The sequence below is a fragment of the Eupeodes corollae genome, chromosome 1 (assembly GCF_945859685.1).
Source record: "Eupeodes corollae chromosome 1, idEupCoro1.1, whole genome shotgun sequence".
Classification (NCBI taxonomy): Eukaryota; Metazoa; Arthropoda; class Insecta; order Diptera; family Syrphidae; genus Eupeodes; species Eupeodes corollae.
Genome location: NC_079147.1, coordinates 64,624,103 through 64,648,143, shown reverse-complemented (window position 1 = coordinate 64,648,143; position 24,041 = coordinate 64,624,103). Strand labels below are relative to the sequence as shown.

General features: G+C 35.0%; 2 protein-coding genes across 3 annotated transcripts; both read left to right on the top strand.

Moving 5' to 3' along the window:
- The first annotated feature begins 3,678 nt into the window (after positions 1 to 3,678).
- LOC129953967 (GTP-binding protein SAR1) lies at positions 3,679 to 15,393 on the top strand. Of its 2 annotated transcripts, none has more exons than XM_056067535.1 (6): positions 3,679 to 3,885; positions 4,438 to 4,522; positions 4,833 to 4,952; positions 5,029 to 5,094; positions 14,610 to 14,845; positions 14,918 to 15,393. In XM_056067535.1, exons 2-6 carry the CDS (start codon positions 4,480 to 4,482, stop codon positions 15,032 to 15,034), a joined length of 582 nt encoding a protein of 193 aa, XP_055923510.1. In that variant the 5' UTR covers positions 3,679 to 3,885; positions 4,438 to 4,479; the 3' UTR covers positions 15,035 to 15,393. The 2 variants fall into 2 exon arrangements, with proteins under 2 accessions (XP_055923510.1, XP_055923511.1); XM_056067536.1 differs by having other exon boundaries at positions 3,694 to 3,781.
- A 4,266-nt stretch (positions 15,394 to 19,659) lies between these two features.
- LOC129953966 (conserved oligomeric Golgi complex subunit 2) lies at positions 19,660 to 22,165 on the top strand. Its single transcript, XM_056067534.1, has 3 exons — positions 19,660 to 19,846; positions 19,909 to 21,626; positions 21,696 to 22,165. Exons 1-3 carry the CDS (start codon positions 19,772 to 19,774, stop codon positions 21,982 to 21,984), a joined length of 2,082 nt encoding a protein of 693 aa, XP_055923509.1. The 5' UTR covers positions 19,660 to 19,771; the 3' UTR covers positions 21,985 to 22,165.
- Positions 22,166 to 24,041: the final 1,876 nt, after the last annotated feature.

The window sequence follows — 24,041 nt, the reverse complement described above, 5'->3', positions numbered from 1 at the left end:
GAGAGAGATGCATACAACGCAAACCTCTAGCGTCTTGAGCTTTCGCAATTCATTGTTGTATATGACTTTATAATTAATGCCTTTTCGTATAAGGAGAGCGACACCGCCCCCTTGAGTGGAGTCGGGCCGGTCTCTTCTTACGATATTGTAATTTTTATGAGTCAATTTGTGTTTGTGGTTGAGCTTAGTTTCGCTAGCCATTAACACATCGGGACTGTAGTCTGTCAACAATTGGAACATATTGGCTCTTCGTTCAATCCTAATCAGTGAATTTACATTTATTGTCTAAATTGCACCAGGCCAGGCAACAAAAAGTAGAGATGATCTACCCTTTTGCCTTGCTCCTTTATCTGACTTTGCAGTCCTGTTAGTTGACCTTGAATGCTCAACAACAAGGCTACAATGTCAAGATAGAGATAGGTCACAACAGGAATAAGGTTCGTAACTTTTACCAAAAGGTAAAAAAAAACCTCCCAAGGGTACCAGCCACGAACCGAAGCCTGTAAACACGATAAAGGGAACATCGTAGTAGAACCACAGTCGATGCTGAGAATATGGAAAGATTACTTCCCCAAATTATATAACGGCGATGACGAACCGAATTCCGCTATAAGGGCGAACAATTCCGCCTAGACGAACTATAAACTGAAGCCAAACAAAGCTGCTGGAGCTGACGGCATGGCTGCCGAACTATTCAAACCAGCAGGCGATGACTTGGTAGGGAGCATGCACCAACTCATATGCAAAATATTATCAGAAGAAAGCATGCTCGATGAGTGGAATCCAGCATAGTGTGCCCGATACATAAGAAAGGACCAACTACAGAGGCATCAGTCTCCTTAACATTGCATATAAGATCTTTACTGCCGTATTATGTGAACGTCTGAAGCCATTCGTCAACAACCTGATTGGTCCTTATCAGTGTGGCTTCAGACCAGGTAAGTCTACTATCGACCAAATATTCACACTACGGCAGATCTTAGAAAAAACCCAGGAGCTTATCAATTCCCACCATCTCTTTATCGATTTCAAAACCGCGTATGATAGCATCTATAGGGAAGAGCTCTACCTAGCAATGTCTAGTTTTGGCATCCCTGTCAAACTTATCCGTTTGTGCAGAATGCACGCTGCTCTATCAAGGTCGGAAAAGATCTTACCGATGCATTTGATGTCAAAAAAGGTTTTAGACAAGGCAATGCACTGGCATGCGACTTCTTCAACATCGTTCTGGAAAGAATTGTGCAAAACTCAACCGTCAACACTAGAGGCACAATCTTCCAAAGGTCCATCCAATTACTCGGATACGCAGATGATATTGACATAATTGGAAGATCAAAGCGTGATGTCAGTGGAGCGTTTTTGAGCATTGTGACAGAAGCGAAGAAGATGGGTTTAGTGGTCAATGAGGGCAAGACCAAGTATATGCTGTCATCAAAACGTCACCATGAACAGCTATAACATTGAGATAGTTAAGGTCTTTGTCTATATAGGCACCGCTATTAACACAGACAACGACACCAGCGCTGAAATCAAACTAAGAATAACTCTTGCAAATCGCTGCTTCTTTGGACTTAGTAGGCAATTGAGAAGTAAAGTCCTCTCTCGAGCATCTAAAATCACCATCTATATATATAATCACCATCATCCCGGTTCTACAAAAAAATTCTTAGGTTGATTTTTGGTCCCGTACGCATCGATGGAGAATGGAGGAGAAGATAAAGCGACGAACCGTACGGGCTGTACAGCGGCACTGACCTAGTTAGCAGAATTAAAGTCCAACGGCTTAGATGGATAGGTCATGTAGAGCTGATGGACATCAACGCTCCAGCCCGAAAGGTCTTCGAATCCAATCCCGAGGGACGGTGCAGTAGAGGAAGACCGCGACTCAAGCGGCGCACCCAGGTGGGAGAGGACCTCAACCAACTTGGCGTGCGAAACTAGAGACAGCTAGCTAGGGACCGAGCTGGCTGGAGACGCTTGTTGGTTTTTTAAAAAAAATAGGTGTCCAAGAATTTCTGTGAGTACCTGACAGAAGAGCTTATTCGCAACATATCGAATTTAAAGGAACCCGACATTTTAATATCAACTTTGTAAGCTTCTTGGTAAAAATCCGGTGAAATATTAAAGTTATCAATTTAAATGTTCGTTAATTTAATATAGGAAGTTATTATAACCCTAGGGTTCCTAGAGTCTAAAAAAAAAGATTTTTAGAGAGATCTCTATGCGTACATGTGCACGTATGTCCGTACCACCGCGAAGTGTTTTTCGTCGTCCATATCTCAAGAACCAGTGGAGATATCGACTTCAAATAAATTGTGTTCTACATATAAAAATGCAGAAAGATGAAGAAAAGACTCTCAAAAATATTGAGTGGTTGGTTTACTTACCATAGCAATTAAAAAAAAGGTGAACATTTTGGTTAATCCAAAATTCACGAACAAATAACTTAAGCAAATTGAATAAAATTTAATATTATATATTGTGACGTGGTACCAAACTAGTAAATTTTTGGAAAAATCTATTAACGGTTTTTTTTTATAAATCAAAAAACTGAAAAAATATAACTATCACCTCGAATATTTTACGTGGCTATCTGCACAATAATTTTACTGAACGAAGAGTAACGTTTTTGACATATGGTACAATTTTAAGAAAAATTGAAAAGACAGTTTTTTAATAAAAACCTAAAAAGAAAGTGTTACTAAAACTTCCTAATTTTTAATTTCAAAATTTACTACAAAATTCAATCTACAAAAAAATAGTATACAAAATTGGTAAAAATTGATGTTCGGTTCTCGATATCTCGTGAATTTTAAAATGATTTCATTCTCTGATAGATGTTCTTACAAAAATCCAATCTGCATTTGTTTATAAAAGAAATTCAAACTTTCAAGAAATACTTCAAAAATTAATTAAGATTTATTTTTCGAATAAAATTCCAGTTAACAAAAATAGATTTTAAAATCAAACGATTTCATCATATGCAAAATATTGTTGGCAATTTTTAGTTATATTTTTATGAAAATTCAACTCACAATTTTTTTAACAAAACACGAAAACCTACAAAACGTTTAAGCAAGACAAAACGAAAGACGGGATGGGAAGTTATTATGGGTCGCATCTCAGCCTCTTTTTTTACAATAAAGTTGGATCACGAAATTTAAATATTTATCTGCTTTTTGAGCCCAGCAGTTGTTTCTATTTTTTGGCAGCTATCGCAATGAAGGTATCCAACGTGTATGGTTTTAAAAATTCGCATATTCGGGATAGCATATCCCGCACAAAGTTGAACGCAGTCTTTGACAGCAATAACGTCAAAAGTTCCATCCTATACCTACACATTTATTAAAACTGTCAGATGTCAAATCACAATTAAATTATTTAAAACTTAAAAATCTTTAAACAAAAATAAAAACCAAAAATGTGAATTTTGTTAAAAAAAAAACACTTCTTTTGAGAATGTCGTTAAATCCTTGCAACAATAGCTAAAGAAAAAGAAATCCTCATTGTGCACAAAATTCAAAAATAACGCATTTCCCAAACAGGAAACACTCTCCCATTATAACCCATCAACTTACAGATGTCACTAGTAAAACTAACCGAATGACCGGAAGAATGACGTAGCCCTGCCACAACTTAACGAACCCTCACAGATGACGTTTTCTGTCATATTTCGTTCAATCCAGCCAGATTCAAGTGCAAAAAAGAACTTCGCACCAATTTCTCAGTTTTTTTAATTTTGAAGTGTATAATAAGGGATAATTTCTTTCTTATCTTATAAGTAAATTATTTTTTTATTATATTTTTCAAAAAAATAAACATTCTCCATTCACACCTCTGGTTGTTTATTAATTTATTTATTGACCATCAATAAAACAAAAATAGGTAAATATCCACGCTTCTTCTCTTATTAGCTACCTACCTACCTATAAATCAAAAAAGAAGAAAAAATAAAGTGAAAATTAACAGAGACTTCATTCTTCATTGAAAAAAAAAACGAAAAATCTCAAAAGAGCAGTGACACAAAACAAAAACTCTTAAATCTTTTGCAAAGACCACAAATTCGAAGAATTCCGTCCAAAGTGCAATTTCAGTCAATTTTGAGGAAAAACAAAAGATTTTTTTCCTTTGTTTATTTTGTTTTCCAAAAAATAATGTATTGAGAAAAGTGTCACTGAAATAAAAAAAAAAAATTGTCGGACCAATTGGCGACAACCACAATAGATTGTATCTGTCCCCTCCCTGAACCCCTCGACGATCTAGTGCCACAGCCACTAGTGGAAGTGGCTCTTGCTCTGGTTGGGTTGCTAACTCGGTAACACACAGAGAGCATGACAAGTGGCTGTTAATGTTAACGCGTTTTCATTTTCTTCCTACAACTCCCACCACAGAAATCAACTATCATTTTTTAATATCGTTATTTTTATTTAATTTTAGATAATACCTTTTAAATAAATATTTAATAAAATAAAAGAAAACATGTTCATCTGGGATTGGTTCACTGGTGTTCTTGGGTACTTGGGTAAGTCAATTCTATAATTTATTTATAACATTTGTTTAGACCCAGGAGAAGTAGTATTTTTATGTTATATCAGTTGTGCCCTCCCCTATCCTATCCTTTCACTTCTTCCTCCTATTGTGAAAAATCTGAAACAATTTTGATGAACTTGATCGTTTGCCAACAAAGCAAAACGCAAACACGACATAATTATAATCGAGTCGGACTACGGCCTGTTTTAGACTTTTTGATTGTCATTGCACGTCGTCGTCGTAGTCGCTCAAGTTCATTGTCAAAAAAATATAAACCTTTTTTTTGTTTTACAAAAATATAGGTCTATGGAAGAAGTCAGGAAAACTTTTATTCCTCGGGCTTGACAACGCTGGAAAGACAACACTGTTGCATATGCTCAAAGATGATAAACTAGCACAGCATGTTCCCACGTTGCATCCTAGTAAGTGTCAAAAATTCTCGATATTTGCTCCCGTTAAAAAAAGATTCTATAATTTTTATTTTTTTTTTCATAAAAGCTTCTGAAGAATTGTCTATTGGCAATATGCGATTCACAACATTCGACTTGGGAGGTCACACTCAAGGTAATTTATTTTGTTTTTCTTCGTTTTTTGTTTTTGGTTTTGAATAATTTAAGTACATTTTTATACGGAATTTGGAACTGTGGGCAATAACAATAATAATAATGAAGATATGTGCGTGTGTTAATTTATGGGTTTCTGGGTCGCGTTATTGCTAGAAGGTCATTCGTCTTCATACCTAATTCATGACCATTCGAAATCATGGTCTATCTAGAGCTACACGTATAGGTGCCTAACCTACATGTACATCGACTATCTCTCTGCTAATTTCCTAATCCATATGATTGTGTTGATTGATAGCTTTAATTAAAAATAGAAATTAAATTAAAAATTTTGATTCCAGTGAACCTTAACAAAAATCTGTTATCTGCAATACGTGCAATAGATGTGTAACATTACGTAGATTATTAATTTCTTCATATATAACGGACAATGACTTAATATGTTTTTTTTTTCTTCAATAAATGTGTTTATATGATAGGTGCTTTAACTTACTCTCGGTCTGTCTGTCTGTCTGTGTGTGCTTTTGTTTATTTGCATCGATTTTATTCGATTGCCCTTTGAGTGTATTCATATACAGTGACGAACAAAATTATGGGACGATTTTTTTTATGAGTTTAGATTTTTTTAGGAAAACTAAAATGTTAAGGATTATAATTGTTTGCATTTTATAATGGTCAGGTTCAGACGACATAAGCGACTTGAAAGTAAGGCAAGTTTTAAGTATCTGATTGGCCAAGTGAAAAGGTTCCTTGTCAAATTGGAAAATTAATAAGTTATATTTCTTTACAATACAAAATACAAATGGCGTTCGACTTGTAGCTTGCCTGAGAAATGTTTTGTTGACAATAATGCTTTTCTTAGTTTTTGCCCAATCAACATAAGGTAGAGGTTTCTAAAGTAAGGTTCCGAGTTTGAAATGTATGACTCTTGCTGAAGTAACTAGTTGCCTCGGTCAAAATGTACGTTCAAAGAATGGAGTTGACTGCAAATAAAGTGCCTTAAGTTGTCTAAACCTGCCCCATTGTAATCAAAGTGATCAAGATAAAACAATGGTTTACTAAAAAATAAATAGTTGAAAAAAGGGCACATGTTGACAAAGAAATAAATAATACCCGTGTTTTGTTGGAAAATCTATCCATAGTACAGTAGGAATTTACACAAATAACAAAAACATTATCCATAGTATGAATAACACCGATAAAAGTTAGAGTAGAATTTTACTATGGATGGGTTTTTGGCATTTATACGAGTCTCGAATGGATCTTATGTGATTTCGTTCTCAAATTTTCGTACGATTGATATTGCATTTGTATCTCGATGGATGTGTTCGTTGAGTAGTTGTGCATTTGGAATTATGCATCTGTTTTCCATTGGGGAAAAAAATCAATCTGTTACTGTTATTATTTAGTTTTGTTAATGAAAATGGACTAACTGGGCTTATTTTGCAAGAGAAAACAATAGATAAGATAATTTAAGTTTTGCTAAGTTTCCACCAAAGGTTTATCTCAGATTAGATTAAATAAATCTTGTTGGTGTTTCCACCGCACAAAAAGATTTAGAAATGATTAAGTAAGACAGCAGTTTCTTAAATGCAAATGGTGTTTCGATGTTTCTTATGAAGTGCAAGTGAGATAGTTTGAATCGTGTTAAACAATGAAGGACTAAATAGTTCAGCACCATTAAAGACTATGCTGGGATGCCAGCATGTAACTTGATACAACCGAGTTTAGTCGATACAATCGAGCATTGGAAGCACTCATTTTGGTTCAATCGAGTGTCCTCGATTGTTTCGCCAGATTTCACAGCACACATTTCGAATTTACGTTTGAAACAAAAGTTTTCACTCGACAGAAATTAGTTATCGTCGGAAGCGATTTTTGTGTTAGAAAAATGGAATAATAAAATAATATGTCAATAAATTAAAAACAGACTGAGATTTTGATCAATTTTATGAGTTCCCACGCTGATTTAGAGAGGGGAATTCTTAAAACTGCCCAAGGAAGGAAAAATATGAGTACCATCAACGCATCCCACTATTCCCAGTAGTTTAAATTTCCTATAATAATACTCCTTGCTGTCTCCAAATTTAGAGTTATCAAATTTAAGCCATTGCTGATAAAACTTATTATCCAAGAGACTCAACGTTCGGCAAAAGAACTTGGAAACTGTTGCGTGTGCTATACTTAGCAACACATTTGTTCCAACATTGGTTTGATAACTCCCACTGGCTAGGAGATTTAATGTTGCACAAAGTTGTGGAACTGATGTTCATCTTCTGTCTTCTGGAAGATCTCACAAGTTGAGTATCTTGTGAAAACATTCCTTGGTGACTTTAAACTGCTGCACAAATAAAAAAAAATTATTGTTTTACATGGTCTTTCTTTTCTTTTTGAATATTTACTCATTTTCACTCAATTCTGATGGGTTGCTATTATCTCTCAAATATATTCTTTTGATTTTAGCACAGGACACTTCTTCGCCTTCACTTTCCGAATCAAAGAAAAACATTTCGAAAAAATCTTAAAATTGAAAATAGAATTAAATAATTTTAAAGAAAACTCATTTGACACTCGTCTCAAATTAACTGCTGTCAAAAATAATTTGTTCCGATTTGATCGACGATCAACAATCCTCGATTGTATCAAGTTACGTGCTGGCACCCCTGTCTACTCCATGTTCAATTTTTTTTTCTAATTTAATTAGAATAAAACTATATTTTTTGTACACAAAAATGCAAATAAACAGATCATAATCTGTAAAACCAACTCCTCCTCACAGGTTTTTCTTCACAAATTTCGACTCGAAACCGATCACCGACCGGAATCGGGTCGAATCAAGCTTATTTCAAGTCGATTCAGGTATATAAGTTCGCTTCAACACCACATGTTATTGTAGTAGTCTACGAACAAACCCCCTCCTTGAAGCAATTGTTAAATGAACGTTTTTTATATAATCTCAATTTCCATGTTTTCTTACCATTTCTTCTTGAAAATTTTCCATTTTTTTTGTGCTAAGTTAATTTTAATATTTTATTTTCACAAAACTTTCTTCTATTTGTGAGTTATTTTTTATTTTTATTCTGACAGATCTTCTTTCAGTTGTACCAATTTTTAAATACAAAAATCGGGCTCTTGCGGATCGTTTTGTTGGCAATTTATCATGGAATACCATAAAAACGCACTTAAAGCTTTAATAACTTAGTTTACAAAACTGAGTCTTTGGTTTTTTAATGTTTCAAGTATTTTTATAAAATCTAAATTAGTTGCAGATAGAACTTTAAATATTTAGTTTGTTTTTCCCCTCATAAAATCTTAAAACATAAAAAGTCGTCCCATTGTTTTTCTCCGCCACTGTTTATACATATGAAGATGACTATGCTAATATAGATTACCACGTGCTGAAGCTAAACAAGATATTTAATGTGGTAGTTTTTTAAAGCAGTAGAATTGTATACGTAAACGGCTGATAAGTTTCTCTATTATCATCATGATTATTGATGTAGGCATTGAGGTGCATAATTTTCATTGCTATTCTTTGTTTTGAAAATGAGTTTTCATGACTTTGTTAAACATATCAATATTTAGACAATAGAAACTTATTATAGGAGATTAAATACGATTGTAGGTATATGATTTTGTTAGTGCGCATTGTAATGGCAATTAAATTAAATCTGCCTACTGCGGAGATCTTATTTCAATTATATTTATAGAATAAGACTATTTACCTAAGTATTAATGTACATAGATAATTAAATACGTATGTTACACTCTTGTCTGATATTAAGGTAATTTGAAACGATTAGAATTTCTTACTGAATAGAAAACAAGATATCCAGAAAAATATTGTGTACTCTGATCTTTGTTTGATTTTAGATAAAATGAAGTGAATCAGAATATTTTTGTGAAAATTAGTCAAAAGTTATTTATTTAGTTTTAAAACGGTTCATATAAATTTTAAACATACAAAAAGTGGAAGTCATGAATTGGTTTTGGTGACTTCTTCTACTGATACAAATTTTAAATGGATTTTAATTTTTTTTATTATGTGCGCACTAAAGGTGTTATGAATACCCTTATAATGATCAATCACAATTCGAGCAATTAGGAAAGGAGGATAGGATTAGAAAGGAGAAACTGTTAGACATTGGTTTTGAATGTCTGCACGGGTATAACGGTTGAATTGTTTAAGGGGAGGAATGCAGTAACGATACAACAATGACAGAAGCAAATGTCTCGGTAAGAGAACGATCTCCAATCATTTTAGAGCTCTATTTTCAATTCTAACCAAAAGACTCAAGTACGTTAATGGAGCACCAGCCGAATTATGAGAGTTACAGTTGTGTTCATAAAAATAGCAGTGCTCTCCAAATAAAACAAAAAGGCCTTCAATATCAACTTTATAATATATTTCATTAAACTTCTAATAACAAACTAAAATATTTTATTCATAAAAACCGAAAATAAGTATTATTGATTTTTTACCGTTAGTTTTGTCACAGTAAAAACCGTTTTTTAAATATATGGCTGTTCATAAAAAAGCAGTGCATGACAAAGTACTGGATCTATTACGTAAGAAGTAAGAAAAACTGTAATAAGTTATATGAAAGTATACAAATAATGCAAGCTTACAATTATTACTTTGTTGCATAACCAATTTTTTTAGGACTGCTTAACATCTACGTGGATGTGAGTCCACTAAAACCTGACACCTCTCGACATGTATTGCGTTCCACGAATGACGCACTGCTTCCCACTGCTTCTTTCGAATTCTTGGGGTTTGCTTTATGAATTGCGTTCTTAATATCCTCCCACAAATTTTCGATGGGGTTAAGGTCGAGGGATTGAGCGCGCCACTCCATAACGGATAACTTCTTCTGCGTAAACCATGATTTTGCATTTTTTGACGTACGCTTTGGGTCATAGTCTTGTCGGTATACCCAAACCAACGGCATTTCGTCTTCAGCATAGGGTAGCATAACCTCCTCGAGAATTTTCACATTGTCGGTTCATACCTTATACCCCCTATAAGAGAAATAGGCCCGACCCCGTAATATTAAAAGCAAGCCCATATCATAATATGTGATCACTCCACAGCAAGTGGTTTGTAATGCACATACCAAGGACTGACAGCTGTTCAAGTCTCCTCGATGCAAGTACCACTCATGGATAGTGGCATTGGGGGAGGGTTACGCTTTAGTGACAGTAGACAGCATTGACTTTTCGAAGCATTAAATTCTACACCACACAGCGTTTTTATTGTGGATATCAGATTTGAACACGTCCAATACTACTTGAATTGAACGGTCCGAAAGGTTATTTCTAACCAAACACACAAGAGATTCATCAATACCAAAAGCACTAATTTTCGATAAGAGAGCTTGATGCCAAACTCTATCAAATGCCTTTGAAATATCTAGTGCAATAATCTTACTTTCTCCAAAACAATGTAAAGATTTGTTCCAATGTTCGGTGAGATAAACTATGAGATCACCAGTGGACCTATTGCAACGTGTACAAAACTATTAATAATAGTAGACAAATGTATTAAAAAGAAAACCAGCAACCACTAGTTTTCTTCCTTTTTTTAAAACAAAAACAAATCTTACTTACTTAAGGTTGTTCGACATTCCTCTTTGAACAAGGGCCTCACCCAACAAAATTCTCCATCTAGCTCATTCTCTATTCTGTTCCGAATATCATTAAGTTATCAGCAGCATTGAAGTTTTTTGCAATAGGAGGTTACCAAAACCAAATCGGTGATGACACGAATTCTGGACTTGCACAGAAAACCATGTCAAAAATATTTGCCGAAATACGGTCCGTACAGCTCGCCGTTGCATCTTCTGCACTCATCTTCTATGCCTAAGGGACTGTAGATCCCACGATGAACTTTTCTTTCGAAACGACTCAAGTTGCTTTCACCCGCTTTTTTGTAGTCCATGATTCTGCATAGTATAGCAGTACGGGGATGATGAGGATCTTATATAGGGAGACTTTCGTCGCTCGAGAGAAGGCTTTACTACTCAATTGCTTTCTTATTCCAAAGAAACAGTGCTTAGCAAGAGTAATTCTCGGTTTGTTCACAGCGCTGGTCTTGTTTTCTGTGTTCAAGGCGGAGTCTACGTACACAAATTCCTTTAATACCTCAAAGTTACGTCTGTATATGATAACGTTTTGACCGATACGTCGGTATTGTAGGTCTTTTGTTTATGACAACATGTACTTTGTTTTGCCCTCATTAACCCCTAAACTTATTTTTGCCGCCTCTGCCCCAATACTCACAAAATCTCTATTGACATTACGCTGAGTTCTTCCGATTATGTCAATTTAATCAGCATATGTTAGTAATTGGACAGACTTTTAAAAGAAAGTGTCTCTAGAGTTGAAGTGGAAGCCCTGCACTATTCTTTCAAGTACGATGTTAAACAAACCGCATGACAACGCATCACCTTGTCTAAAACCTTTTTTGACATCGAAAGGTTCTGCTAAGTAGTTTCTAACCTTAATGGAGCAGCCTGAATTCTCCATGGTCCTCCTGCACAAACGGACTAGTTTGGCAGGGATCCCTGTAGATGCTGTAGAAATGGTTGAATGAATGTGGGGTTCATTCGGATTTCTAGTCGTCGTCGCCTTTATACAGTCTGCAGAAGTGGTCCCTCCATATTTCTATAAATCCTCATTAGTTATCAGTCTTCATTTGAAATTTTTTGGTGATGGGTTTTTGAAAAAAAAACTTGAATTTAAAGCTTTTCTGGGTTTGAAAAACACTTTTTTATATGCTGATTTAGAGTCCAAACTAAGATTTTACTAATTGCTTCCAATTTCAACATTATTTGGATTTCAATATATTAGACAACGAATCCGTTACCAAAACAAAAATTACTTTCACACTGTATTTTATAAAGGCTTTTTCATTTAAGGCGGGTCGATTTTTAAATAGAATAAAATAAGTGCATATCACATCGTTTAAGTGGTCGCCTTGGCTTCGCTTGGTGGCGTGTATTACAAAGGTCCAGGTTTTGATAAGTTTGTGAGGGCCCGGGCAGCGGTTGTTTGTGGCTTATTCGCATCAACATGCGACTTAAGAAATCTCCACAGAAAAGTCTATAGGGGTCAAATCACACGATCTTGGTGATAAATTCACATCGCCTCGGCTCGATATAATCATGCCATGAAGCTGATGGAACAGAATATCGACTGTGTCTTGAGCTGTGTTACACAAAGAGCCATCCTGTTAAAACTATATGTGTTTGGTGTCCATATCATCCAATTCAGGCCAAAAGAAGTTGGTAATCATCGAACTACATATGTTGATCGCCGTTGGCGTACTCTTCACTGAGCCATTGGACTCGAATTTGGCCACCAAACGTTGAACAGTCGACTTGGAAAGACGACCTATGTACCCTATTAAAAGGGAGCAATGCCCGCATCGTTGCATATGGAGAACACACATTTTTTTAAATAAAGTTTTATCATTTGAACGTTTGCTCGACGCTGTAAATTTTCATGATATGTCTTTAGGGACTAATTAAAAGAAGATATGATGACAGAAAGTAGGAGAAACAATAAGGATGGCAAAATCAACCCATCATAAAACCTATATTTCAAAAATTGTACGAAATATGTACTCAAATATTTGAACTCAATATTGAAGATAGGAAATATAGAAATAGAACACTACTTTATAAATTTTGATACGCTCAAAAATTTGGAAGTGCTTTTTCGAAATTGTAGTAGGTTATCATAAAAATCAGACATGATAGAGTGAAATCGGATTTGATTTAATGCTAGAAACAAAATCTTGTCGACGACCATTGTAACCTTTTACCGCTTTTCTGATGTGCAATTGTTATCCTTAAAATCCAAGTTTAAGTTAAAAAGTTAAACTTTAATGTTCACTAAAGATTATTGCTTAAAGAAAATGACTACGCACTAGAGACGATATCTGTTGTTTTTAAATTAATCGGCAAAGAGAAGGGGTTTTTAATTTAAACACCAATTCTCGTTCTAGAGCTGTGTGAAATGTAAACTATAAACTATAACTATGAAACTATAATATGAATAAATCCTTCTGACGCCACTTTAAAGTGCTACTACGTCTTAAGTATTACAACTCTTGGCCCGTGGTAAAATATGGTATTTCGGAGTTTATATTAGACCTTTCAACATCAATAAGCAGGTTTTAAAGTTTTAAACTAATAGATAAATTAATAAGAAGATTTAATTTTTTTAAACAGAAAAACAGTACTATATGCCAGCATTAATCAAAAATTCCAAGATTGTTTCACACTTTATTTATTTTATTTTTATTATTATTATTGTCGTTGACTTCAAAACCTAGATAGACTTATTGACCAATAAGCTGTTATAAGAAGATAGCTGTGGTTATGTCTTTTTTAAAGTGCATGATATCGAAGGTAAGTTTGTTAAGAACGAACTAGAATTGTTAAAACTTACTAAAAAAAAGTGATTATTTGAAATCACAGTCAAAGTTTCCTGACCGTGTTATTTATTGAAGAGGTGGCCACTGAGATCTTGTTATTTAACACTTTTAGACTTCTATTTTCTGAGCCAAGTAAATGCTTCGCGAGTGTTTCAAGATCTTGTTTCTGTGTGCTAGGAATTATTATATCAGCTTAGGAAAATTCTAAAGGACCAAGCATTTGTTCATTGTTCATCGAAAAATAGAACAAATCGTTTAGGCACATGCCAAAGCCTGGAATCTTGTTCTCTCATCGAAAATGCTTGCCTTTAATAGTGACGAATCCTTTCTTCGTTTAATTAGAAATATTCTTTCGAACTGTTCAAAACAAGATTTCTTAGACCTGAAACCCACAATATAAATGCTGGTGTGCACAAGGACTTCGTTTTCCTCCTCCCCATTTTAATTTTAATGAATTCTTGAATCGTTGAATCGTGAACGCCTTAATCTTGGAGAAACACTCGTGTGGAACGATTTGTCTCTCCTTCTGATCTCGCTTCAATTTACAAAATCTGTATACGTCTTATTTGAGTATAACTTTCACCTCTGGACTATTGCACAAAATCTTACTTAAACTACTTCGGCAATATTCAAATAAGAGTTTTTAAAATTAACATCATCAATAACGCCACTCGAACATCTTCATGAAGATTCTTGCCGAAGCCTTTTTAAATCATTATTTTAAAGGATTTTGCTCTAGTAAAAGAAACAGCTGCATTTCTTCCCTCAAACAGTTTAACCTTAACACTCTAGCTTCTGAGAATGTTTATTAGTTAACCATTTTTTTAATATCAAAATTAGGCCTCTTATTGGAAAACATTGTATTATGAGATTTTCATAATAACTTAAAACACTCAGCCACTTAGTGCGTGCCTTCTATAAAATTAGATATACAAGCTAATGTCGGTTTCGGGTACCAATTATTGTCTCACAGTTGCCAAATTTGTTTTTCGACTTCAAATAAAGGGGTCTTATAAATAAGCAAGACTATAAAAATCCATTTAACACTTTTAACTCATTACTCCTTTTTACAGCGCGTCGTGTGTGGAAAGACTACTTCCCAGCCGTAGATGCTATCGTTTTCTTAATAGATGCCTGGGATCGTAGCCGTTTCCAAGAAAGCAAAAATGAATTGGACTCTCTTCTAACAGATGAGGCTCTCTCCAACTGCCCCATTTTGATCCTCGGTAATAAAATCGACAAGCCCGGTGCTGCCAGTGAAGATGAATTGAGAAATGATTTTGGTCTCTACAGGCTTACCACAGGAAAGGTAAATTTATAATTATTCTTTTCTTTTCATTGCTCCTCTTTACTGACAAAATTTATTTAATTAAAATTTTAGGGTAAAGTAGCTCGATCAGACTTACCCGGTCGTCCATTAGAATTATTTATGTGCTCAGTGTTAAAAAGACAAGGCTATGGCGAAGGATTCCGTTGGTTAGCGCAGTATATCGATTAATCGTCGCCATATAGGAAACAAAACAACAAATTATATATATAATTGTAAATTTAAAACAACAACAAATATAAAAAAACAAAAATCTTGTATTAAAACGAAAAGAAGGCAAAGCAAAGCAAAAAAAAACATTTAAACAAAATAAATAAGCCTCATTTTTTGCATTGTAAAAAAACAAACAAAAAATACAGATTTACAATTTACCTTAAGAAGTGATTTTTAATCCAAGAAAATATTAAAATTTAGGCATGTTCTTGAATATCAAATTTAACACGTTACGTTTTAGGCAAAAAAGATAATTGTCTAAAGCGTAACGTGTTAATGATTTAAGAATAAAAACAAAATAAAACAAAACAAAAAAATAGATACATCTTCTTTTTTAAATTTATTATTTATTTTATCCAATTGCTATCTCTTACACAATTTCCAATACAAAACTTAGAATTGATCTGTTAACGTTTGATTCGGTACACATACAGAAAGTCATTTGCTGTGATTTATCGAAGATTTTTTTTATAATAAAATAATATTATAATAATGTAATAACAAAATTTTGTTTTGCTATAATTATTATATATGTTATAAAAGAGTAGATTTTATTTTTTAAGTTCAAACTAAAAAGAAAAATAGAGTGCATTACAATTTAAAGACATCAACTCTTTCACATAAAGTAATTAAAACAAAAAATATTTATAAAACTGGTTTTTAAATGGGCTTGTATTCATTAGATATAAGTTACATAAGAACTTCAAAATAAAAGGTAAAACCAATTAAGAGAGGTAAAACGAAAAACAAAACAAAAAAAAAACAAGTAATAACACATGGAACACTCAAAAAACATTTTGCGAAAACAAAAAATAAATTTTATTTTTGTTTCTTTTCTAAAAAAAAAATGGTTGTTTGTTTTTTAAGGTTGCTGGAGATGCATGGAATGATTGAGGAATTTTTCAAGATAACTTTAAAATGTTTTCCTTATTAAATGGCAACAGGAATTCAAACTTTTAAGGACTATCATATTATCCGTTTTGTACTAGACTCATGGATAAGAATTGTGTCCGAAATTTCGTTGATTTGGAACTAAATAAGGTTGTTCTTCTACCTGAGTGTCGAACTTGCCGAGTTGTAGCAGCTGAGTAGGATCAATTATTCTCGAAAAGTCTTCTCTAGATAGATCATGAAACCAAAGGGTGCTCGCCAACCTCTCCGTAAATCTCTTCCTCTCCAACCAAGGAATGGAGATCCAATGTTACCAACTCCACCCCCAACCTAAATATCCTTCTTTCAGAATGGTGCCTGTACTTACTAACTCCTTGAGCTTTCCTTGTTTTGAAAAGTTCCCAGTTGAAAGTTGAGTATACAACCCAAATGCTCGCATGTCAAACCTGGAGATCTAAGACCTATTAGCCTATAATCATTCATTCTCAAAACTCTGGAACGATTTATTGATATCCATGTACGTAAAAGCATTGATAAGAGACTATCGATGTCTCAGCATGCTTGCTGTGAAGGGAAATCGGTAGAAACAGCCTTGCACACTCTGGTAAGAACTATCGAATACTCCCTAGAGCAAAAGGAATATACTATGGTGGCCTTCCTGGATATTGAGGGTGCTTCCAACAGCGTTGACATATCCGCTATCACTTCTGCTATGACGACCCTAAACTTCGAACACTCACTCTGTAAGTTGATTAATCTAATGCTAAAAAGCAGGATCATCAACTCTAAGATGGAGGATTTTTACACAAGAAGTTCTGTCAGTAGAGGCACTCCGCAAGATGGTGTTCTGTCCCCTCCCCTGTGGAACATAGTGGTTAACGAATTACTAATATCCCTTGTGAGGGAAGGCTACAGAGTGGCTGCATATGCCGATGATGTTGCTATCGCCGTCACAGGGGAACATCCTAATACACTGAGAGACCTCCTCCAAAATGCACTCAATATGCTCACTAGATGGGCTGATCACTGCGGACTCAGTATTAATCCTCAAAAAACAGACCTCGTCCTGTTTACACGGAAATACAAGATCCCAGTAATTATACCTCTTTCAATAAAAGGTGCTCCACTAATTTTTACCAATGAAGCCAAATATCTTGGTCTGATATTGAACAACAAATTAAGTTGGAAACCTAACATTCAGGAAAGAGTTAAAAAAGCTACAGTCAATCTTTTCCTTTGCAAGAAAGCCATAGGAAGCAAATGGGGTTTTTAGCCTCGCATAACCTATTGGCTTTATATGCACATACGCACTGGAGAGAGTCACATACTTCGACAAACTCAGCAAAATCCAACGCACTGCATATCTCGGCATAAGCGGGGCATTGAGAACCACAACCTCAGCAGCGTTAGACACTCTTCTCCATCTGACACCCCTCGACATCTTCAGCAAACAAGTGGCAGCGAGTACAGCTATAAGAGTCAACGCCTCATCTCAATGGACTAACAACAATGTGGGGAACTCCATCATTTTGAACCTCTTTGGTTCTATACCAAAGTACACAGACTACACTATTCCTAAACCCCAATTTGGAAAAAAAAACTTCCAGGTATCCATTCTATCTAGACATGAATGGAAAGACAAAAAACACCTGGATAACAAAAGCATTCATTTTTATACAGATGGATCCAAGACAAATGAGGGAGTTGGTAGTGGTGTGTACTCAGAAAAGCTTAATCTAAGCATCTCATTCCGCCTCCCTAATCATTGTAGCGTCTTCCAAGCGGAGATTTTAGAGTCTAAAGAGGTTCACTCCTGGCTAAGACAAAACGTGATATCCGCATCTTCTCTGACAGTCAGGCTGCTATCAAATCTCTTGACGGTGTCTCAACCAAATCTCAAACGGCCCTCGATTGCCGATCGTCTCTTATAGAGATGGCGCAGCAATTTAACATTCACCTCTGTTTGGTGCTGGGCCACAGAGACATCACAGGAAATTGTAGAGCCTTCAGCCGATGAACTCGTTAAAAATGGAACCATCATACCTATTTCACTTGAAAGGGAGAAGATGGGTATACCCATAGCTATATGTAAACTTCTGCTAAAAGAAACAGCTTTTGCGATAGCAAAAGGCCCTTTCTTTTGGCCTAAATGTGTTGTTTCTGAATCCCCAGCCACTTTAACCTAAACTAACCTACAACCCATTTTAAGTATTGACCTAGCTGAGGGTAAAGTACCTGGGGACACCTGGATTTACTAGCCTCATCTGCATAATCTGTCAGATGAAGAACCCTTTCTTAGCTACTCCCGGGATCAAATGGATTCTATCTCGCTTGTTGTTGGTAGGACCGGGTCTTTAAGAGATAGAAACTAGCAGAGCAATAAGTTAGAAATGCCTACTTTTATATAATAATATAAAATATATTTCCTCTATAAATGTTTTCTTGTTATATTGGAAAAGTAAAAAATAGGCTGGGATGTGACCTATACTGATTACTTCCCAAGATTTGAAAAATATAAACAAAATGTAGTGTAAGGTGAAAAAGTTTAACTCAATATCTTTCTTTGTACTTGAGTTGAAACCCATTTGCTATCACTTTTTAGTTGATCTTCTAGATTTTCACCTTTTATGAAAATAAAGGTGTCAATTTGATGTTTTTAAGAAATTCAGTTAAGTTATACAAAAGTTAACAGTGACAATCTTTATTATATTTTATGTTGAAGCCCGAAAGTGGCAGTGCTAACTCGATGTTGTAGTCCCTAAAAAATACTAAAACTATCACTTTTTAGTTGATCTTCTATATATTCGCCTTTTGTGAAAATAAAGGTGTCAATTTGATGTTTTTAAGAAATTTAGTTAAGTTATACAAAAGTTAACAGTGACAGTGTTTATTATATTTTATGTTGAAGCCCGAAAGCGGCAATGCTAACTCGATGTTGTAGTCCCTATAAAATATTAAAACTCTTTTGAAATTCCGAAGCCCTCAAGAAATAGATTTGCCCGGTATACACGATACATAGATAAATCATTTTTATATTTTTCATTTTAAGCTCATAGCTCTGGATAATAATCAACAAAGAGAAGGGTTCTTATAATTAAATAAATAATTTCCAACCTTTTTTTTCAGAGAAATATCTTAAAATTACGAAAGTCTTGAGCAGAAAAACATGGACGAAAAAGTTGACAATTGAATTAGAAAACATAAATAGAGGGAAAGAGACATTAAGAATTTGTTTCCTTCAGTATGAGTTGGACATACGATTATGTACACAGATAAAACTACTTAGCTCGTAGAAATTTATATCGGGCTCATAATTTTCTGACTTGCAGAAAACCCAAATGGAACGACTGAGCTAAACCGAGGTCACCTCAGTTTAACCAAACACGGTTGATTTTGGATCGGTTCGAATCCAATTGGCCAGCTTTAAATTTGGAGAAGTTTTCCCTGATTTAAATGAAATATTGCAATTATTTACATAAACCTCACTGCATTTCGGTCTTTATCTATGTCAAAAATATTAATTTAATATGTACTACCTTTGTTTTGCAGAAATCAAATACAGATACATGTAGATTAACCATAATGCAGCTGAAGGTCGCTACACTGCAACTGTGTGCACAGCCTAAAATGTATTCATTTGCGAACACTCCCTTTCTTACAAAAAGAACTGTCATATGTCAAAATAAAAAAATGACAACTTGGCAAAATTAGTGTTTTGTTGTGATTTTTGTAAATTTTTTCATCCGAGAATAAAAGTTAATATTTTTCTGGTTTTTGGATTGAATTTAATCAAATTCCACCACTATGCAATCGCATAACGATAACTCGGTTGTAGCCGCATCAACTGAGCTTTGTTTCGATAAAAATGAATTCATGAAAGTAAGTAAATTAAATTTGGAACCCTAAAACTTAACGAGAAGATATAATCATCTCCTATTTAGACAAATTTCTCAGTTGATGAGTTCCTCCACCGAAATCGTAATGCACCGAGTCTGGAACAACTCCGCGACAATCTTGGTGTCTACTTAAAAGTCCTACGATCCTCCATGATTGATCTTATAAACGAAGACTACGCTGACTTTGTGAGCCTATCAGCGAATCTTGTAGGACTGGATCAATCGATCGGCGCCATTCGGAAGCCATTGGAAGTCTTTCGGGAGGAAATCTTGAGCATCAAAGACTTGATCAACGAAAACGAACAAGAAGTCAGTGGATATTTAAAGCAAAAGAATGATCTACGGATTTTGAAGAGAAACCTTCAAAGTTTAAAGAAAGTCTTGGAAACCATGGCAAAGCTCGAAGAACTGCTTGCCAATAAACTGAACACAGAAGCTATTAAGCCGGTCGATCTAGAAAGAGCCGCTCTAGAATTGATTCAATTAAAATTCAATAGAAAATTCTGTGAGGAATATTTGAATACTGGACAAATGGAAAAGATTGAGACCTTGAATGAGGAAATCCTCAAAAAATTAAGGATTCTCTTCAACTCCACCCTCAAGACCTCAACTAGTACAGCCAGTGAGAGTCTAGAACGATGTCTCCGAATCTACATCACACTCGATGCATGCCCTGAGGCTGAGCTGGTTTTCAAAGAAGACACCGTTGGTCCATATATGGCCAACACCATATCAGAGCATCACCTGCAGAATTCCCCACAAGGTTTGGCTGGCATTTACAACAAAGTTCTCAACTTCATTTCACTCCACATGACCGACTTACTGAGGATCACACAATACTCTGACAAAATGAAAGGCTTCAACTTTTTGGTGAATAGCTTTTGGAGCGATGTGGAGCAACGTCTTGAAGCCCATATGTCCTCTATCTTTGCTCCTGGTAATTCCGAAGTTTTCTATGTGAAATACAAATGTACGAGAGACTTTATCCAGAAAATCGAGGAGATCCTCCAAAGCCCCGAATCGATTCAGTTGTTCCGACAACATTCGCAGACGAAAAGTTTCCACTCCCGATGGAATCTGCCGGTTTATTTTCAGATTTGCTTCCAAGAAATCGCCGGTAAATTCGAGGGCGTTCTCGAGCCAGTTCTGGACGATAGCAAGCTCGTCGATGAGGGTGATTTCCATTTGATTCCTTTCAATTCCGCTCTAAAAGCTATCGATCGCTGTTGGTCGGATGGAGTGTACCTCTACGAGGTATTTCCGAAATTCTTCAAGCTCACCATACAAATTATTCTGAGACTTTCTCATTGGATCAATGATGCAGTGACGGCTTTGCAGAGAAAGGACTTGGTTCTCAAAACTCCCAAGATTAATATGATGGTCTTTCTCTATGCAGACACCACAAAGTTTATTGAGAAGCTGCCTTATGTCCTTGGTCTGTTGTCCTCGAATATCTCGGAAAACAATGATGTTCTAAGTGATTCTATTGATGATGTTAAAGAGACTCTCCAGGGGCATCTAGCTGGAATAGAGAAGGCTTTGATTGACATTCTGACCGTTGAAAGTATCGACAGCATTCAGCAAGTGAATGATCTGCCACGATTGTATAGAAAGACGAACAGAGAAGTTCCAACTCGAAGTTCTGGCTATGTGGAGCAAATGCTAAAGCCTGTCAAAGCTTTCCAGGAAGGATTGGGTGACAAACTCGATGATTATATTGTCCAGAGAATACTTAGACAAGTCTTTGTGAGAATAACAAAAGAGTAAGTTGAAAACATTTTCTTTGATTTAGAATGTGTGTTGTTATCAAAAAATATTGTTCCTCTCCACAGGTATTACACATCAGTTACGGAAGTGTTAACATCAGTTCAAAAAACCGAGGAATCCTTACGTCGTTTAAAGAACCTTAAGGAAAAGTCTACAAATCAACAACAATCAACAACAACGAGTGGTGGTGCAATGTCTGACGATGATAAGATACGATTGCAACTTCGAGTAGATGTCGGAGCATGGACAAAGGAGTTATCCAATATGGATTTTATGCCAACACAAATCGATAAATTGTTGGATTTAAATACTATGGTCGAAGAAACAATTAAATTGAAGGATAATCAGAGTTAATTTTAATTAATCTTAATTAATCTTATGAAATAATAAATTTAAAAAAAGAGTAATCTTATCGTTTTTATGTTTATCTGTTAAAATTTAATACAACGCAAGTATTTAAAAAATACGCTTATGTAATCAATTGGAAGGTCTCTTGGAGAAATAAACATAGATAAGGCTTTATGAGTCACAAAATAATACTATTTTTTTCTGCATCCATACTAACTTATTTATTCAGGCAATGTATGAAAAACGCTGCAGTTAAAATAAAAACATTAAACGGTTTTCTTGAGTGGTAGACAAAGCTTATAAACTTCGAATGAATAAACGTCTGAGTGTCAGAAATTTGAGAACCGTTGATTCGACTTAAATGTCATACATTTTTCGAAGATTGATCTCACTCTATTGTCATTATCGAATGTTCGTTGATTTGAACGTTCGCGATGGAAAAGAAATATTATTGAACGACGAAATAAAAATATAAATGCTACTAAGGAACACTAAAAGTTCTCTTTGGTACCACGTTTCAAGAACTGACCTAAGACTTGGAGTTCCGTACAAAGGAATCATGGGTATATCCAGTATATCTTGAGTCAACATAAAGAATAAAGAATTTAAAAAAGGTGATAAATCTCTACCAACGAACTATTGACCTATAGCGATCGAAAATGCTTTGATGAAAGTTTACACCCAAATCCTATCAAACAGACTTCAAGAGTGGGCAGAAGAAGAGCAACTAATTCCTGAATTTCAGAACGGTTTCAGAAAAGGACGAAGTTGTATTGATAACCTCTTTATCCTAAGTGCAATCACAGATATTACTCTTGCAAAAAAAAAGGAAGTTTTTTTGTAGTCTTTGTTGACCTTAAAGGAGCATTCGATAGTGTGAATCACGATAAGCTATGGACCCACCTTAGATCCATTCGAGCAAGTGGGAAAATAATACATGCATTTCAAAACATATATGTGAAAACCAAAATTGCTATTAAGACAACAATTGGCCTAACAAAAGAAGTGAATGTCACAAAGGGTGTTCTACAGGGTGATCCATCAAGTGTCCTCCTATTTAACTTATATATAAATGATTTGGAAGAATTCTTAAGAATCGAGGGCCTTACAGGAATAGATATTTCGGAAACAACAAATGCTATCCCGATAGCATAATCCGACGATATTGCTGTCTTCGCTCAGTCTGAGCTTCATTTAAGAAAAACTCTGAAATCACTTGAAAAATATTTTACAGCAAAAGATATGACATTAAATACTGAAAAATCGAAGATAGTAAACTTTGCAAAAAGAAAAATATCATCATGCCCGGAAAGATTTGCATATAAAGAAGACTCAATTGAAGTTGTAGATAGCTTTGAATATCTGGGAATAACCTTGAGTCGAACTGGATTTTGGAATGAAACCATGAATGTCTTCAAAACCAAGGCAAGAGCAGCAGCAGCAGTAACCGAAAAAGCTATGAGGAGCCCTTACATGGAAAACTGGGAAGGAAGAATCAAAGTTTATAATTCAACAATTAAAACGTCTTTACTATACTGTGCGGAGATATGGGGCCTGGAAGCTGGAGACAAAATTGAAGTTATTCAAACTTCAGTTTTAAAGAAGTTGCTTGGTCTAGCTAAAAACACACAAAGCAATATGGTTCGTTTAGAAACTGGTACACTTCCATTAGATTACGAGATAGCGAAAAGAGCTTTGCATTTCTGGGAAAAACTGTTGAATGCCTCTGATGAGCGCCTAATTAAAAAGTGTTACAACGAAATCTTGAGAACCCATAACAACTCCCAACGACCAAACTGGGCAACAAAATTTAAGGCCGCCTTAATGAGTAATTTTATAGATACATATATGGGAACAGCAAAACTTATTACCTGTTCGTCAATACTTTGTAAGCATCCTGGAAGACAAGAAGAGAAGCTATATAAATGAAGATTTCAGGAAGGCATCTAACTCAACTTCTTGCTGCTATTATGCTCCTTATTTAGCGAATATACAAGAACCAGAATATAAACCGGCTCCGTACCTGAATTCATCCTGCAAACCATACGTGCATAAAGTCTTAG

What these genes read in the sequence shown, in the direction of transcription:
- LOC129953967 (XM_056067535.1), top strand. Translation starts at nt 4,480, where the DNA reads ATGTTCATCTGGGATTGGTTCACTGGTGTTCTTGGGTACTTGG. An exon ending in TGGTGTTCTTGGGTACTTGG is followed by an intron (nt 4,523 to 4,832) that starts GTAAGTCAATTC and finishes ACAAAAATATAG; the next exon opens with GTCTATGGAAGAAGTCAGGA. An exon ending in TGTTCCCACGTTGCATCCTA is followed by an intron (nt 4,953 to 5,028) that starts GTAAGTGTCAAA and finishes TTTTCATAAAAG; the next exon opens with CTTCTGAAGAATTGTCTATT.
- LOC129953966 (XM_056067534.1), top strand. Translation starts at nt 19,772, where the DNA reads ATGCAATCGCATAACGATAACTCGGTTGTAGCCGCATCAACTGAGCTT. An exon ending in ATAAAAATGAATTCATGAAA is followed by an intron (nt 19,847 to 19,908) that starts GTAAGTAAATTA and finishes TCTCCTATTTAG; the next exon opens with ACAAATTTCTCAGTTGATGA. An exon ending in TTTGTGAGAATAACAAAAGA is followed by an intron (nt 21,627 to 21,695) that starts GTAAGTTGAAAA and finishes TCCTCTCCACAG; the next exon opens with GTATTACACATCAGTTACGG.